At 51.3% G+C, this 18,150-nt stretch overlaps 1 protein-coding gene and 1 long non-coding RNA gene across 2 annotated transcripts in view; one reads left to right on the top strand and one right to left on the bottom strand.

The window, feature by feature from the left end:
• Positions 1–10,239, bottom strand: part of CRHR1 (corticotropin releasing hormone receptor 1) — a 53,396-nt gene extending 43,157 nt beyond the window's left edge. Inside the window, exon 1 of the mRNA XM_027518272.1 lies at positions 9,917–10,239. Within this exon, the coding sequence (XP_027374073.1) occupies positions 9,917–9,949 (33 nt within the window). The 5' untranslated portion in view covers positions 9,950–10,239. The remainder of the gene's footprint in view (positions 1–9,916) is intronic.
• Positions 8,353–16,328, top strand: LOC113877782. The gene is made up of 2 exons (XR_003506808.1): positions 8,353–9,328; positions 14,894–16,328. It is a non-coding gene; the product is annotated as an uncharacterized LOC113877782 (long non-coding RNA).
• Positions 16,329–18,150: the final 1,822 nt, after the last annotated feature.

The following is an 18,150-nucleotide window of genomic DNA, read 5'->3' as shown; positions in this document are numbered from 1 at the left end:
GAGACTCCCTTAGGGGTGCTCTGCTTCTCAGGGGTGCATGTGTGCCACTGCCTAGGCCCAGAGTTTCACAGCCTGGCAGCAGCATTCATGGTAAGACCACTGAGGCCCAGCAACCTAGAGAGAAAGACACCAAAGCTGCCCCACCCCCACCCACAGGGAGCTGGAGGGGAGGGATGTGGATTGAGAGATGGGATCCCATGATTGGAGCCAAGAATGGGCCCACTCCCTTTCACCTGTGTCCTCTGCCACCTCTGCCTCGCCTGGCTATTCCTGCCTCTTAACCAGCAGAACTGGGACAACGGCAGGGAGGGAGCCCCAGGCTGCTCCCAAACCTCCTTCCCAGCCCCCTCCTTGGGGACTAAAGCACCCTGACTTGCTCTCTCAAGACCCCAGGTTCTGAGAAGGTTCTTGCTTCTCTGTCCTCAGTTCAGTTCCAAACCTCCCTCTGGCAATGTCTCCTACCAGCCCTGCCCAGAACCCCTCATGGAACAAAATGCTGTCTGTGCTTTTACACGTGGACAAGAGCCTCTGGTGCTATGGGGATCAGGGATGGAACACAGGGCAGGACCAGAATCGTTAAATGTTACTAAGTGATGCCAACAGTGTAGCACTCGATAAGCCACCGAGTCATAAATGCACATGCAGAGCCGGGGGGATTTATCCATCTAGCTTGCCATTTCTGCCTCCTGTCGCCATAGCACCTCCACGCACACAGATAAACGTTCATTGGGGAGTGGGAGGGGGAAGATGCCCTCCACTAAATTCAGTGTCTATTGTATGCCTGCAGTGCTTGGAGTACTGGGCTAGGTGCTGGGGACGCAGTCCTTTTTGTTTTTGATTTTCAAGGGAGTCTTCCTGGCCCAGGCAGAGCTCAGAATCTACAGGGGGACAAGGGCTCCAGTTAGATGAGAGACCAGGGGTCCATGTGGGGTCTGGTTGGTAAATGTTTTGAGCATCCTGTTGGGGAACACACCAAAGAGTTGCAGGTCCCCTGTTGTTGGGGAGCCCAGGCTCTGCCATGAGCTAGAGGCTCACATGAGGGGCAGGGAGAGCAAGCAAAGGACCAGTGAGATTAGCCTGGAGGGCTTCCTGGAGGAGAGGGTAGTGATGGTTCAGAAAGAATTTGGTGGTCCTGTTAGACAGGACTGGTGCAGACAGACTGGGGAACAGGGCTTCCTTGGTGGCTCAGTGGTAAACAATCTGCCTGCCACTGCGGGAGACAAGGGTTCGATTCCTGCTCTGGGAAGACCCCACATGCCATGGCTAAGCTCACGTGCCACAATTTTTGAGCCTGTGCTCTACAGGCCAGGAGCCACGATTATCAAGCCCATGTGCCACAACTACTGAAGCCTGCATGCCCTAGAGCCTGTGCTCTGCAACAGGACAAAGCACTGCAGTGAGAAGCCCGTGCATCACAACTAGAGAGCAGCTCCCGCTTGGCGCAACCAGAGAAAGGTCCCTAAGCAACAAAGACCCAGCAGGGCCAAAAGTAAAACTAGTAAATAATAGAATAAATAAATGTGCACGTGCGCCAAGATGGTTCAGTCATGTCCGACTCTGTGCAACCCATGGACTGCAGCCCGCCAGGCTCCTCCATCCATGGGATTCTCCACACAAGAATACTGGAGTGAGTTGCCGTGCCCCCCTCCAGGGAATCTCAAAATTATATTAAAAAAAAGACTGGGGAACAGAAGCCCTAGAAGGAGGAACACTATGGCCAAAGGCAGGCGAGTGGCAGAAATGAGTCTTCTGTGGGGGTAGAAAGGAGGGAGGGCTGGGGCAGAGGCCCGGAAGAGCGGGTGGGAAGGTGCGGGGGTATCTGGTTCTTTCACACTTGGAGTAGGACAGGAGGACTCCGTGGGGTCGTGCGTGTGGACACTGGCACAGAGGGAGCTCAGTGAACGGTGCATCTGGCCTGAGAAGTTGGACAAAGTGGAAGGAAAAGGAAGGAGGGGACAGGCAGGAACTCAGCCCAAGTCCAGGACACAGGCCTCCCTCCATGGACCACCTCTGGGCCTCCCAGCCATGCATGAGTGGCCTAAGGCATGGCCACAGAAATGGTCCAACCTACTGCCCACTCCCACTGTTGACCCCATGGTCCCTGGAGGCCCAGCTGCTCTTTTGGGTGCCAGCCCTCCAGCCCTGGCCCTGAGTAGGTGGGTGCCGCATGCCTGTCTCACCGGTTTGACTGTACAATAGCCTCTGAGGGGGTAGCAATTGGGGGGATGCTGTTACTAATGCTGCAAAGGACTCCTGGAGAATCCCAGCGTGTGTGTGTGTGTCTGTGTGTGTGTGTGTGTATAAGAAAGAGACGGACTGCACACTGGGGACCAGTTAGAACCTCAAAGGCAACAGGCTTTGTTCCTTCTGAACTGGGCGCTGGGAAGCCCAGCCCAGGGGGTGCTGGAGGGTATGGGGTTGCTCCTTCCCTTGGGCAGGTAGCTGCAGCCTCCACACAACGTGACTCAGAGCATCCTGACCCTGGTGCCTGAGGAAGGTGTTCCCTGCAGCAGGTTAGAGAGGGTGAGGGTAATTCTTGTAAGAAATGAGGAAGGGGGTTTCCAATAAAAGCCATCTCTGGCCTCAGTTCTCCTGGCTGCTAAAGAGTAAGCACGAAGCTAGAAAGGCCAAAAAAACCATGCACTTCTTTGCTTCACCTCTTTCTCTCTCCTTTTCTCCCTCTCTCCCTCCCTCTCTCTCCTCTTTTCTCCCAACCTTTCTGTCCTGATCTCTCCCTCTCATGCCAACTTTAGCCAGCGGTTTCCATCTCTACAACATCTTTGATTTCTCTCTGTCTGCATGTTCGAATCTTACATAATAAAATTGTCGATCCTGAGCCAGCCCACGGGTGCCCAGATGGGCCTTTGTTTCTGCCTGTGGGGTCAAGGCCCTCAGTGCACGGGGACATTCTGCTCCTTAGATAGCCTGGGACTTTCCTTTGACCCTTCCCCAGGGTAGCCAAAGCCCTCCGTGGCCTAGTTTCTGTCTCCAGCCTGCACTGTTCAGCCCTCTGATCCCTGGTCCTTCCTCTGTACCCCTCCCCCCCAGCTCTGTCTGCACAGTGGGGGGCTGCTGCAGGAACAGCTGGGGCCTCTGGAAACCACTGAACCCTTCACACACCTGCCAAGGAGGCTGGGGAGACACAAATCAAAGCTGAGGAAACCCTCTCTGTCAATGGAAATGTCACAGCCATCTCTTGACCCAGCCAGTCACCCTGGGTAGCCTGCCCTCCAGCTCTTCAGCTCCACGGACCTGGCAGGGATACTGAACAATACGTTGTCCCAAAGGCCTGACCTCTCAGTGCTTAGAGGTTCAACTAAGTCTCCCACAGTGCCTCCAGGTAGCCCTGCTACCTCTTAAAACTCACTATGGATGGGCTCCAAATTGTAGTCTGCTCAGGAAGATCCCCTGGAGAAGGAAATGGCAACCCACTCCAGCATTCCTGCCTGGGGAATCCCATGGACAGAGGAGCCTGGCAGGCTACAGTCCATGGGGTCGAAAAAGAGTTGCACATGACTTAGCGACTAAATAACAGCCTAGAACAAAAGAGGCCTCCCTGGTTCTTCAGGCACGGAAGCAGCTGGACCAGTCTGGTCAGTTTCTGTCCTGGGCTTTGACCTAGGCATCCTGGCTCCTGGCCACACTGGCTGGAGGATGGGAAGTGACTGCCAGGTGAAGGGGAACAGGTGTGTACCCCCACAAACCCCACCTCTAGGCACCTGGCTGGGGCTGCTCCCTGGGGCCAGCAAACCCAGAGGTGGGACTGGGATATTACTTGTGTTTATAGGGAAGATGGAGCATCCACAAAACACTTCATCTATCCCTAAAGTGGCTTCATGGCTGCTGGGCGGGGAGCTGCCAAAAAACACATTCAGTGAAAGCTTGTGAGTCGGTGGTCCGTCTGTGTCGAGGGGACCCATCGCCTAGACCTGCATCTCCCCCCACCCACTTCACAGGAAAAGGAAGGGCACATCCATATTCCCCCAAGTCGTCCTCTTTCCCTTCCTCCATCCCTCTCCGACCTTCCAGTTTCTTAATGTTGTGGAAGCTGACACCAACTATTCTCAAAAGAAATGTTTAATAATCTGTTGCTTAATAGAATCCAGCTAGTTGTTTTCAAAATAATTGTTTGCACCAGTGAGTTAATCATTTTGTATTATCCTCCCTATATGTCTCTAGCCTTATTGTCAAATATTTTCACGTCAGAGATACTCAGAGGGCCAACAGCAGGCACCTCCATCCTTTGCCCTTCTAGCTTGGCTGAGGGCAGGGGCCCCATCCCTTCTCCCCAGGGACTGTGAAGAAGACGTGGGGCTGGAGAAGATTGTACATTGCTAAGCATTCCTTCCTCTACCTCCCTTTCCTTCACCACTCCTCCTTTCGCTGTTATTCCTTGGATTGATAAAATTCAGTAAAAATTTATTAAGTGACTATTACAGTTAAAATTTATTGAGGACTTACTGTGTGCCAGACAATGTGCAATTGGGCTTAATTTCACACTTGATATCTCATGAGTCATTATGATGATCCCATAAAGTAGTTTTCCTCTTTAAAAAAATTTTTTTATATTTATTTATCTTTGACTGTGCTGGGTCTTCCCTGGTGGTCCAGTGGCTAAGACTCCATGCTTCCAATGCAGGGGACCCCAGTTCAATTCTTGGTCAGGAAACTAGATCCCACAGGACGAAATGTAAAGATCCCACATGCTGCAACAAAGACCCAGCACAGCCAAATAAATACCAAAAAATAAAAAGTATGCAATGATGCCACTTCCAACAGACTCTGCTGACAGCGGTTCTGGAAGATCTAAGCAGACAGGAGTTATTTGTAATTAACAAATTCACCCATTGAAGATAAAACTGTAGCTAAGACTTGGCCTTAGCTCTGAAGTGGGTCTTTGTTGTTGCATGGACTTTCTTCAGTTGCAGTGAGCGGGGGGACCACTCTTCGTTGCAGTACGAGGGCTCTCATTGCGGTGGCTTCTCCAAATCACCAGGTGCTACATTGGCTGCTTGGTGCTTCCTTTTCCTTTTCTTTTAAAAATAACCATAGTGGGCTTAGGGGGCAGTTTCCATTTTTTCTGCATCAGAGATGGCTTTTCCGCTAGGGTGGTTTTGGCATCTCTCAGTCTGTCTGGACATGACAACTGCATCTCGTGGGAACAGCAGCGGGTCCTCTGTGATCACACAACACTACACTGAAGGAAGCAGCAACAATACTATCCAGCCAGCCAACAAACATTCGTGAAACGCTTACTACGTGTGGTTTATTCTTAGGCCCAGTGCTGTGAAGGGTGGAAGGTGCAAAAATGCTAGATGCTGAATGTCCAAGAGGTTTTCCTGGTTGTTTTTTTCCCGCATCAGCTCATTTTCTACGAAGAGCAGTCAACTTGCAGCTTTTTCTGAAAGCAAACTCTGCACCAAGAGCTGGTCCAAGCACTTTGCAGGTGTTGATGCATTTCATCCTTATCTCAACCGTATGAGTTTGGTATTGCCTCCATTTGACACATCTTTCACAAAGACATGAAATGTAAGAGGGAATCTAGTCAAATACTCCTGTTCACAGAGAAACTGAGGCTCAGAGAGGAAAACTGACTTACTTGAAGCCATACAGGCATAGCTGTGAATGATGTCAGGTTTGCTGACTCCAAGGCTGAAGGTTTTTCCACCCCAAAAGCTGCTAAAAATGATCAACCCTGTGCCTAACCCCTTCCTTCTAGGTCACATCACAGCTGGGGCTCAGGCCCATGGGCTCATAAGCATTGTGGGCACTTGGGATGCTGCCAAGGGGCACCTTCACCCTCTAAACTCCTCCTTTGCAGCTGAATCCCACTGGCTGCTGATGCTTTCCAAGGAGCCAAATGTTAGAGAGGGTGAGAAATGGATTTTCCACTTGAGTTCATCCTCACTGGTCGTTGGTCAGTGTCCTGCTCCTGCTCAGTCACACAGTTCTGTCCAACTCTTTGCAACCCCATGGACTGTAGCCCGCCAGGCTCCTATCCATGGGATTCTCCAGGCAAGAATACTGGAGTGGGTTGCCATTCCCTTCTCCAGGGGATCTTCCCAACCCAAGGATCAAACCCTAGTTCTTGTGCCTCTTGCATTGACAGGCGAATTCTTTACCACTGGGAAGCCCCTAGTGGGTGTTCTGCTGCTGCTGCTGCTGCTGCTAAGTCCACAAATCTATGCCTTCCTTAAGAACTGGATGGACCCAAGACATGCCCCTACGCAGGGCTGGGCATATCAAATCCTGACGGCTCCCCTTTCCTCCTCTGTCCCTGGACTGTGGCCATGCCAGCTGTCTCCATGCCCCACGGCTCACTTTAATATATACATATATATTTATTTGGCTATGCTAGGTTTTAGTTGCAGCATGCAGGATCTTCAGTCACAGGATGCTAACTCCTAGTTGCAGCATGTGGGATCTAGTCCTATGACCAGGGATTGAACCTGGGGCCCCTGCATTGAGAATCTTAGCCACTGGACTACCAGGGGAGTCCCCGACACGGCTTACTTTTTTGCCCTCATTTCCCTTCTGCCCAGGCTCCCCTCAAAACCTGGCTCCACATTATTTGTCAAAGAAGCAATTGGGAAATGGCCCCGAAGTGCCTGGATACAGACATGGCAAAAGAGCCTCCCCTCACAGGGAACACAGAGATGTTGAGGTTCTCCCTCTCGAGGCCTTGGAACAACATGGGACGGACTTGGGCTGCGACAGTGAGAGGACTTTCCCAAGGGCCACAGCTGTGACCAAATGTGCACTTGAAAAAAAAAAAATGCTTGCAGGGATTATTTTCAAAATGGCAACAATAGCTGTGTTAGGAGGGAGAGGTTGTAATAATTTTCCCCTCTGGTTTTCAAACTTTGTGTAATACTGCTAGATTGCTTTTATGATAACAGCCATGAAACCAGCTCTCTCCGTGGAACTCACTTTCCCAAATAGCCCACCAGGCCTTGCTTTCTCCACTTCTCACACTCAACCAAACCCGCTGTTCTGAGTCACACTCGAGTCTCCCTTTGAGGACCTGTGGCTGTTGGGTTGGAGATTCAGGGTGCTCGGTCCCTGGCCCTCCCCTGGGGGTAGAGACCATATTTTACCTGTCCCCTTGGCATCCACACAGATTCATGCTCATCCTCTCTCCCTCACTGACATATACAAGGCCCCTCCCATGCACACGCACATTCTCACTCACGCACATGTGCACACACTCTCCCCCAGTTCTCTGTAATCAGTACAGTGTGATGCTCACAACAGGGGCCCCAGAGCGGATCCTTTCCACCTTTCCTGATACTGGCTGACTTGTTGAGGGTTAGAGCCGAATATTGGATGAACCCCACCTAGATTCGGGTTTCCCTGGTGGCTCAGCGGTAAAGAATCTGCCTGCCAATGCAGGAGACGTGGGTTCGATCCCTGAGTCAGGAAGATCCCCTGGGGAAGGAAGTGGCAACCCACTCCAATATTTTTTGCCTGGGAAATCCCATGGACAGAGCAGCTTGGCGGGCTACAGTCCATGGGGTTACAAGAGTCAGACAACGTAGTGACTAAACCACCAACCACGACCACCCACCTAAGTTCAGATGTTCATACTGACAAAACTACCTGAGTTATCTCTCATCTGGCAGAAGTCAAGGAGATTTTAGTGGCTTCAAATATTTTCTGGTAAAAGCTAACAAGAGAAAGTCTTAGAGTTGAAGTGCCTGAGTTTGAATTCTGGCTCCACCATTCACTGGCAGCATGACCTTGAGCAAGTTACAGAGCCTCTCTGTGCTCAGGAATAATTTCGGCTTCCCAGAGCTGTTAGGAGGACAGTATGACTTAATATTTGCAAAGCAGGTAGAACACTACCCAACAAGTTGTACATGCCATATAAATAAAAGAAGAAAGTAATTATTTAAATGAAACTGCATTAGCTGACCATTCATTCACTGCATCTTACTCATTCAGTACAAGTTTACTGAGCACCTACTGAGCTCATTAGGCCAGACATAAAGGGCACACATCCCACGACCTAGCAAGAAGCACACACACACATACACACACACAATGACAACAATAGGAGAAAATTTTTTTTCTTTTAGAAAAGCATCATAATTCTAAGCAGAAATTTGCACATGATTCAAAGAAAGTCGAGAGAAAGATCATTTACCTATTACCATATAAACTCAAAAACAAAAACCTACGGTTCAATCCTTTGAATCTGTTTGAAACCTTGAATTGTTTCTGTTTTGTAAATTTAGACCCATTGGTACACCCAAGAGCGACTTCTCTTTCACTTTTCACTTTCATACATTGGAGAAGGAAATGGCAACCCACTCCAGTGTTCTTGCCTGGAGAATCCCAGGGACGGGGGAGCCTGGTGGGCTGCCGTCTGTGGGGTCGCACAGAGTCGGACACGACTGAAGCCACTTAGCAGCAGCAGCCTTTGGGAAAATATTCCCGTTCAGTGCCACCTATTCTGGATGTTTTTCCTCCTACTTCCCTCCCTGGGTCTCCCTGATCACCCAGAAAATAAATTCTGGGTTCGCCCCTAGTCCCAGTTAAGGCGTGGGGGAGGGGATATGGGTTTAATCAGACCAACCTTTACTCATTTTTTAAAAACTAACGTAACTATTCGGCAGAGGGACAAAGAGAATAGAGGAAACCTAGGTAACTAATAACGTCTCAATTGATGACCAGGCAGCAGTTGCATTTTTAAATCTTGGTGGTTTAACTCAAGTCACTTTGTGTGCTACATACGTACAGCTGGTTTAATAACTGATGGAAAAATGGAAATCAATCAATCCGCACCCCTCCCCCAAATCCATTCTTTTGCGTGTAATCGCTTTTTAAATGCGCTGAATCCCGTCAAGCCGCTGTCTGTGCTCAGGCTGTCCACTCTGACCCTGCGGAGTCGGGATCGTCAGACGACAGCCTCACACGGCTCCTGGCGGCGGCGCCGAGGCCCACCCACTCCTCTCTCCTGCTGCTGCCTGCGCGCCTACACCCCGCAAGGCGAACCGCTTTGGGAATCGCCCGGGACCTGCAAGTGGCGGCCGTCACTAGCTGCGGGCCGGGGTGTCGACCCCCCAGACCTTCCTCGGGGCCCAGGGGGAGCCCTCGTCACCCCCGAACTTCAGCGGACAGACATGAGATCTGTCCGGGCGAGAGATCTGTCCGGACGTGAGATCTGGCGACTTTCCTAAAGTCCGGGAGCAGGAATCGCGTCGCCAGAGCCCGGACAAGAGCAAGCAGGCACAGGGACCCGCGAGTGCAAAGGACCGGAGACCGAGCGCTGCGATCCCGCGGGCTGGCCGGCAGCGGTGGCGACGGCGACGGCGGCGGAGGAACGGTAACTACCGCCGGATGCTCGGTCGGCTCTCCGGAGATTGCGATATTGATCCAGGGCTCTCAGGCGCGGGGGACATTTATCTCCCCGGACTTTAAGGGGCAGGAAGGAGCTCCCAGGAACAGGGCGGGGGCGCGCTGGGGCAGATGGGGAATCTTCCGCCCCCTCCCGAGCTTTCTGTCCCGGGACCCGGGTCTACACGGGACGGGTGGGAGGAGGAACCCTGAGTCGGTTCCCAAAGCCTAGAGCGATTCCCCTCGCAGAGCTTGCTGCCCGGGTGGGCGGACCCCCCCCCGACCCCCACCCCCCAACACCAGCCAACATCCCCGCAGCTTCGCCACAATGATTTCTTTCTTTTTTTTTTTTTTTCCCACCTGAGTTCTCCCCTTACCGCTCAACGCCGGCTCCAGAGGTCCAAGAAGAGGGTGTTGGCCTGCCCCTTAAACCCTGGCCGCCCCCGGACCTGGGCACAGTTCTGCTCAGTGACACCCAATCACACCCTCCGCATCACACCCACTGCCCACGGAGCCAGCCCTGCGCGCCCGGAACTGGGGGCCCCCGGTGCTCGAGGGCTGACTGGCTCGCTCTTACCTTGACAAGCCGGAGCTGCGGGCACCGTCCCATCCTCGGGCTCGCTCGGTCACCGTGCTGGATGCCTGGGTCCCCGGGACATCCCGGCGGGGGCGGGCTCGGGCTGCGCGGGGTGGGCGCCGAGCTTCTGTGTCGCCGCCGGTGGCGGAGGTGCCCGGTTCCGCGCTCTCCGGCTCCGCAGCCCGGCCCGGAGGGCTCTCGCTCTCCCCTTCCCGGGCAAGTCCAGCCGCCGCTTCCTGACTCAGCCCGGCCCGCGGCCGCCTCTCGCCCGCCGCGAGCCCGCCTCGCCCCCGCCGTCTCCCCCTCAGTCTGCGCGGATACTCGCCGCGGCTCCCCGCCCCCTCGCCTGGGCGTCCCTTCCCCTCCTTTCCTCTGCCCTCCCCTCCGCTCCCTCCTCAGCGCCTCGCCCCTCCGCTCCCTCCCCCGCCCCGCCTCCTCTGCCCCGGCTCGTTCCGGGGGCGGCTCCCCGCGCCCTAACGGCGCTGACCCCCTTTCCTCGAGCCGGGTTTGCGGCAATCGGCGGGGTGCACTGGCAGCGCTGGCGGCCGCCGCAGCCTGGGGAGAAGCTGGGGCGGGGGGTGGGGGGGTGGTGTGGGAGAGGAGGCAGCTTCCCTCCTTCCGCCGGATTTCAGGTTGGGGCCCGAGGAGTCCAGGAGAGTCCGAGGGGGTCCTGGGGGGCTCAGGTGAATCTATAAGAGAGAAGCTATTGGAGGCTGGGGAATAGGGCAGCCCGGACTGAGCAGTGCCGCCGCGGAAGCCGGGTGAAGCTGGGCGCTGCGTTCGGGCAGTTCTCTCCCTGCCGCGGGGCGGGGAGAAAGTCCCCGCCGCCCCCACCTCAGCGGGGCGAGGGCCAGATCCCCGCGCCTTTGGCACTGACACGCCAGGAGCGCGCTGAGGTGTGACAGCTCTGAGGGAGGAACCCTTCTCATTCATTCATTCGTTCGTAAATTCATTCTACTAACTAAGCGCCTCCCCAGTTTGGTCCCGCCAAGGAGGTGAACCTAGGAACCCCAAGAGCAGGCGAGATGGCGGTGCCGGTCTGGACTAGCTGCCCTCTGACCGCGGAGGAGGGGGAGTGTCGAGCGCGCATTGCGCTACAGAGGGGATAGTGGCTGGGAATCCAATGGACTGGGCGAGGAGTAGGCCACAGCGCCCCCTCTCGGCCGAGCGCTCAGGGTAGGGTCAGCCGCCCCGCCAGATCTCCTGGCCTCCATCCACCTTGGCTCCCTAGCTCCCCATCCCGCCCCCAGCATTGGGAAGCAGCTCCCGACTTCTCCAGCCCCTTAAGACTTTCCCCTCCAGCTCTTCCAGATGGACAGAACTTTTGACTTCGATGTCTTCCTTCCTTCCACTAGAGCCGAAAGGCGGGTAAAAAAATGTAACTACCCCGCAGATCCTCCTGCAGCACCAGGAGCAACCCCTCACCAGGAAGCCTGAGCACCCAGGGTGGACCACACTCCCAGAATGGTGGTCCGCTGACTTTGCAACCCAACTCAGAATCTAACCTCCCTGGAGATTCTGTGCACTGCCGCGCCCACCCGCCTCCTTCCTTCCACCCACTTCTCAGCACATTCATGGGTCCAACTGCTTCTTCATTTAGACTGGGAGTTATTGTAAGATGCCTTGTGAGGAAGCTGAGGTGCATAGACGGGTAGTGGCCTGTCCACACTCACATAGCTAGTAAGCCTAGTTCTTAGCCTCCTGATTTCCAGTTCAAAGTGTCCCCAGGGCTGGGACTTGATGGGTCTTGGGGCTCTGAAGTGGGGAGGGGCAGTGCCCAGGAAACCAACTGGTCACACTAGCTTAGCTACACTGGGTGGCACTTTCTAAATGAAGCTCGTGGTCCCGAGTCTTGAAAACACCCAGTTGGTTGTGTGTGTGCTTAGTTGCTCAATTGTGTCCGACTCTTTGTGACCCCATGGACTGTAGCCTGCCAGGTTCCTCTGTCCATGGAATTCTCCAGGCAAGAATACTGGAGTGGGTTGTTGTTTCCTTCTCCAGGGGATCTTCCTGACCCAAGGACTGAACCAGGGTCTCCTGCACTGGCAGGCAGATTCTTTACCATCTGAGCCATTGGAGCTGGTCATGCTGAGCTTGACACAGACTCACCCCAACCAATCCCAAAGAGATGGATGTACCAACTAGGTTGCCAATTTATTGTTTTCAACAAAAATGAAATGCAAGGTAGTCCAGTATTCTTTCCTGGAGAATCCCATGGACAGAGGAGCCTGGTGGGCTACAGTCCATAGGGTCAAAAAGAGTGGGATAAGACTGAAGTGACTTCGATGCATGCACACACTAGATTCTGGAGTCAGCCTGAGTTTGAGTCTTGGCTCTTCTGCTTACAAGCTGTATGAACCTGGAAACTTATCTAATACTGCCTCAAGTATCTCATCTCTATAATGGAGCTAGGAATACCTCCCTCATAGGAGGAATGATGCCTGGCTTAGTGAAGGTTAGCTGTCATCACCACCATCACCACCACCATGATCATCATCATCGAGTGGACCAGACGCTCAAATGCATGGCCAGCGAGGTCCCTCCCCCTAGGCAGCTCTTTGTGGAAAGTCGAATTCTTGATGAGATGGTCACAGCAGCGATGGACTGTGGAATCAGAGGAGAGGAAGCTGGCAGGTCCTAAGGGAGGTGTGCCCAGCCCTGCAGAGCCCTTGCTCCCCAGCCTTGCTTGACCTTGGAGCTGACTGTCCAAGGACCAGACAGCTCCAGATTTCCAGATTCTGTTTCTCTGTGCTTAATAAACACCATTTCGCCTTTCCGAGCCCCTTCTGTCCTCTCCTTGACATGATCTTTAAATATGCTAATGCCATCGATCAGGCTGTAATCAAGTCTTGCTCTTCCGGCCTTTTTTTTGGCCTGGGATCCAGACCTTCTCTCTCTAAAGGGGAAACCACAGAGAGCACGGTTCATCCCCCTGCCCCTTCCCCTCCAGTTGACTGTGTTGGTTTCACTGACTTAACCTCCACACTGACCCCACCCCTGAGTGGGAAGAGGGGGCCTTCTGAATCTCTCCACGACCTACTTATTTATAGTTTTGACCACCTCAGGGGGGTTATGACAGCCTCAGGTTTAATACTCCTTCTGTAAAAGGATTCTATATCCCTTTTTATTTGTCCTGAGATTGCCTCCTCCCACTTTCAAGGGCCCTTTCTGCCCTTCCCCTCCTCAATCCCAGCTGCTTCAGCCAATCAGCCTAATGGCTCAGGCTGGTCTCCTTAGCAGCCTTTTCAATCCTCCTCAGGACTGCTTTTTGCTCCATTCTAGCATCTCCTTCCCAGACAGACCTTTTCCAAACTCTCTTTGGACCCCTCCCTTGTCCTCTGTTCTTCCTGTCTGACCCCAGACCGGAATCAGCTTTCATTCATTGAACCAGCCAGTTTTGGAAGACAAGAGAAATATGAGGAATCCAAACAGAAATAAAAGACAATGCCATGTCCTTCCAAACAGTAGGAGAGACAGATATGAGAACAGGTAGCGACGGGAGGGACCCAGTGAAAGGGGACTGAGCAAGCCCTCCTCTGCCGTTGGCTTAACCAGTGTGGTCCATGGTCTGGAGCTGTATGTCTCAGAACACTTGTGATGAAAAACCAGTTCTTGAATTTTAAATTTCTAATCTGTTGCAGAATGATACAATTGCAAAATATAGTAGGAATTGAATTATTAGAAAAAGGAAGCAATGAGAAAGACATACAAACCCAATATTCAGAACATAATAAGAATTCAGTAACTGTAATCTATTATAATTTCTGATCTCATGACTTACAAAAATAAGAAAAAAAATAAATAGAAAGGAAAAGCCCAATTTAAAAAATTATTAGATCCAATAGACATAAAACTACTCTATCAAATTGCTTAAAATTTTTTACATGCTTACTCTCAATTTCTACATCTACCTTGTCATGACTGGCGACAAATAGTTTGCAGGCAGATCATGCTTGGATAGCGCTAGAATGCTTCTGAAGTATGAGGTCAGGAATGTGGCCTCATGGAGGGAGCAGCTTATAAAATTGCATGAACATCGGGGGACATGGTGTTAATTACTCAATCAATCTGTGCATTCATTCAACAAACATTTAATGAGCAGCAACTATATCCCAGTTGCCATTAGATGCCAAAGCCAATAAAGATGAATATAACAGGGCCATAGCCCTTAAGATGTTCAGACTGGAAGGGGAGACAAGCTGCTTTGATGAATAATTAAAACCTAGTGAATTTAGGTCAATAATAGACCAGGCATCATGGGCATAGAGGGAGAAATATGAATTCTGCTCAGGGCCAACGGGGAAGGTCTATCACGTAAGTGATATTGTGCTGGGGTCTGAAAACGGAGAGGCAGGTGTTGAATTCCATGTAGCTTGCCAGCACTCAAGGGATGGGGGTGCAATGACTGGGTGATATTATTCATTCTCTCATTTAGAACAACAGATAATAACAATACTAATGAAGATTTGTGGGGCAGTTTGTGCCATGTAGCTCTTTTACAAACCCTTTCTCATTTAATCCTTATCTGAGCTCAGAAGTTGATAGCTTGGCTGGGGTCACATGACAGGATTCCATCCCGTGTCCCCAGCTTCCACTCCACGGAGCAGTTGACTTGAGCCTATTCCTTCAGGGAGCTGTGATATCACCTAGAGGAGGCCCTGGCTCCAGGAAAACAATGCTCTAAGACAAGTCTTTCCCTTTTTGTTTTCCAAGTGGATGGAAAAACAGAGGCAAGCTACATGACAGAGCTTAACGGTGACAGCAGACACTGTCTGCCAGGTGGGGCGCTGGGTCAAAGAGGCTCCTCAGGTGACCTGCCTACTCCTCCTCCTGACACTGAGTTTATATCAATCAAGGGCAAATGTGCTTACCCTGGACACCATTACCATATTTTTGCATGTATTAAGTGTGGCCAAGAGGGCCATTGAAGTTGTTTATTTTTAAGAGAAGTTTTTTTTTTTTTTTTTTTTTTTTAAGGTGCACTGCAGTAAGAAGGGTTGACACCCTGGGAACATTCTGGAAGTGGAAACAGATCAGAGGTGCCAGTCATAAGTGCAGAGTCAAAAGGAAGGGCACATACTCGCATATCTTTACAGAGGAATATCATCCCTCTAGCCTAGACCAGTGGTTCTCAGCTAGGAGGGCTCCTGCCTCCCAGAGGACATTTAGCAAAGTCTGGAGACATTTCTGGTTGTCACAACTGGGAATGTTGCTGACATTTGGTGGATAGAGGCCAAATATACCACTAAACATCCTGCAAAGTTCAAGACAGCCTCCACAGCACAGAAATGCCTCATTCTACACACCCACAGTCCTAAGATCGAAGCAGTGAAGCCTAGACAAGAGTTTGGTACCATGGACAGCAGAAACCAGGCTTTCCACAGGGCTACACTCCAAATCCAGACATTTGACTCTGTCTGAAAATCATCGGAGGACAAGTTTCCTACTCTATACTTCCTGAATTCCATCATTTCCAAAACACTGAGGCCCCAAGGAAGGCACTGGGGTGAAACCAATGGTGGAGACATCCTGCTCAAGGCCACCTGGCTGGTAATTAGTAAACTCAGGATTTGAGGACTCTGGGGTCTTTGTGAATATTCCTCATCCCTTCACCACGTTGGCAGCCAGCCCTCCTTCTCCTCTGCCTCCCCTAATTAGGGGTTAGGGTCAGGGTTAGGGTTAGGGGTTAGGGGTTAGGGTTAGGTATAGTTTGTCCCTTTTTTCCTATTCATAAAATCCCATTTATACCTAGGAGAGTTCTCATAGAAACCTGCTGGTCTAATAAGTAAGGTGGTATTATTTCCATTTTACAGATCACTAATTGAAGTCTAGAGGTTAAATATACAATGTGCCCATCTGTCCTCTGAAGAGCTCTGAGCTCCTGGAGGGCAGACAGCTTCCCCGTTCATCTCAGCCGTCTCAGCCTCCAGCAAAGTCCTGTGTTCCAGCAGATACCAAAGGAAGTGTTTTCAGTTAATGGTCAGTTTTACCAGTGGATTAGACCGCAGACTCCTGCATCCAGGGCCTCTGTAGCATCCATCCTCTTCTGGGTCCTTCTCATCACCAGTGAGGCACCCTCTCTTCTGGAGTTTGATCTTACCATTCTCCCTCCTCTCACAAACAGACAGTTACAGCTTCTTGGTGGGAAGCCACAGAACTGAGCCCCAGTCTGGCCTTTTCCCTTAGAGGTTCAGGTCAGAAGAGATTCTCCCTCAGGGTTCCTGGGAATACCTTCACTGTCTCCAGAGAAGCACATAAAATCTGGCCACCCTGACCTTCACTGGCCACTTACAATTCATAGAACGAGACAAAATGGCTTCTCAATCAACTGCAATATGTGAACCTCATGTGGACCCTGATTCTAACAAACTGTAAACAAACAAACACCCTAATAAACAATTGGAAATATGAATTCTGATGAGATATTTTAAAGTGTGATAATGGCACTGTGGTTATATACTTAAAATGAATCCTAATCTTTTAGAGATACAAACTGAAATATTTACAGGGGAAATGACATGATGTCTGGGATTTGCTTTGAAGTAATATGAAAATACATCATGAGAAACACTGGGCTGGAAGAAGGACAGGCTGGAATCAAGAATGCCAGGAGAAATGTCAAAAACCTCATATACAGATGACACCACCGTTATGGCAGAAAGTGAAGAGGAACTAAAGAGCCTCTTGATGAAAGTGAAAGAGGAGAGTGAAAAAGTTGGCTTCAAGCTCAACATTCAGAAAACTAAGATCATGGCATCTGGTCCTGTCACTTCAGAGATGGGGAAACAATGGAAACACTGTCAGACTTTATTTTGGGGGGCTCCAAAACCACTGCAGGTGGTTATTGCAGCCATGAAATTTAAAAACGCTTACTCCTTAGAAGGAAAGTTATGACCAACCTAGATAGCATATTAAAAAGCAGAGATATTACTTTGCCAACAAAGCTCCATCTAGTCAAGGCTATGGTTTTTCCAGTGGTCATGTAAGGATGTAAGAGTTGGACTATGAAGACAGCTGAGTGGCGAAGAATTGGTGCTTTTGAACTGTGGTGTTGGAGAAGACTCTTGAGAGTCCCTTCGACTGCAAGGAGATCAAACCAGTCCATCCTAAAGGAGACCAGTCCTGGGTGTTCATTGGAAGGACTGATGCTAAGGCTGAAACTCCAATACTTTGGCCACCTCATGTGAAGAGTTGACTCACTGGAAAAGACCCTGATGCTGGGAGGGATTGGGGGCAGGAGGGGAAGGGGACGACAGAGGATGAGATGGCTGGATGGCATCACTGACTCAATGCACATGAGTTTGGGTGAACTCTGGGAGTTGGTGATGGACGGGAGGCCTGGCATGCTGCAATTCATGGGGTCGCAAAGAGTTGGACATGACTGAGTGACTGAACTGAACAGGAAAGGAGGAAGTGGATGAGGATAGTGATGAAACAAGACTGGCCATGAGTTGTTAATTGTTGAATCTGGGTGATGGGCACATGGCAGGATATGGTAACAATTTTGTCTATTTTTCTGTATTCATAGCATGTGAGAGCTGCCTAAGACCTCTTAGGGACTGTATGGGCCAGAGATTCCAAACAATTTTCTGTGCAACTCCCAAGATTCTAAAAAGTTGACCCAAGGACTGATGCTTGAAATGGGGTTGGGGGAGAAGCTGGTGATAAGGAGACTGGATAGGGGGCTCTGAGACTTCACTTTTGCTTGAACCAGTTTTATACTGGGGAAAGGATTTCACTTTGGGAAAACGATTCCACCCAGAAGAAGAAGCAATTTTTCTAAGACAAGCTATGTTAGGACAGGGCTGGACAGAGCCCAGTCTCCTGCCTCTTGGCCTCCTTTGCTCTGTATTGATGCCCCACAGCCCCTGCAAGATACAAGGGGGAACCTGAAGCCTAGGTTTAGTGAGCCACAGCCCAGATAGGGGCAGGGCTGTACCATCCATCCCCCAAGGTGCTCGTGGGCATGCAGCCTCCGTGGGCCACGCATTGCCGGATTTCCAAAGCCAGGCCTGTGGCTCTGAGCCAGCCTCAGCTTTGCCGGCTGCCATCTGGCCAAGCCCAGTGGTTCAGCTGGATGCCAGCCAGCACCTCCAGGCATGCCTGAGCCGGAGAAGTGCTAACCAGGGCGCAGCCCACCGGACACATGGCAGCAGCTCATTCCAGAAGAAGGCCTCACACTTGCTCCTTCCTAAGGCCCTACTGTGTGAGAGGACTGGCCTGAGACTGGCCAG

The sequence above is a fragment of the Bos indicus x Bos taurus genome, chromosome 19 (assembly GCF_003369695.1).
Source record: "Bos indicus x Bos taurus breed Angus x Brahman F1 hybrid chromosome 19, Bos_hybrid_MaternalHap_v2.0, whole genome shotgun sequence".
NCBI lineage: Eukaryota > Metazoa > Chordata > Mammalia > Artiodactyla > Bovidae > Bos > Bos indicus x Bos taurus.
The sequence above is the reverse complement of the archived record's forward strand: the minus strand, read 5'-3'. Positions and strand labels throughout refer to the sequence as shown.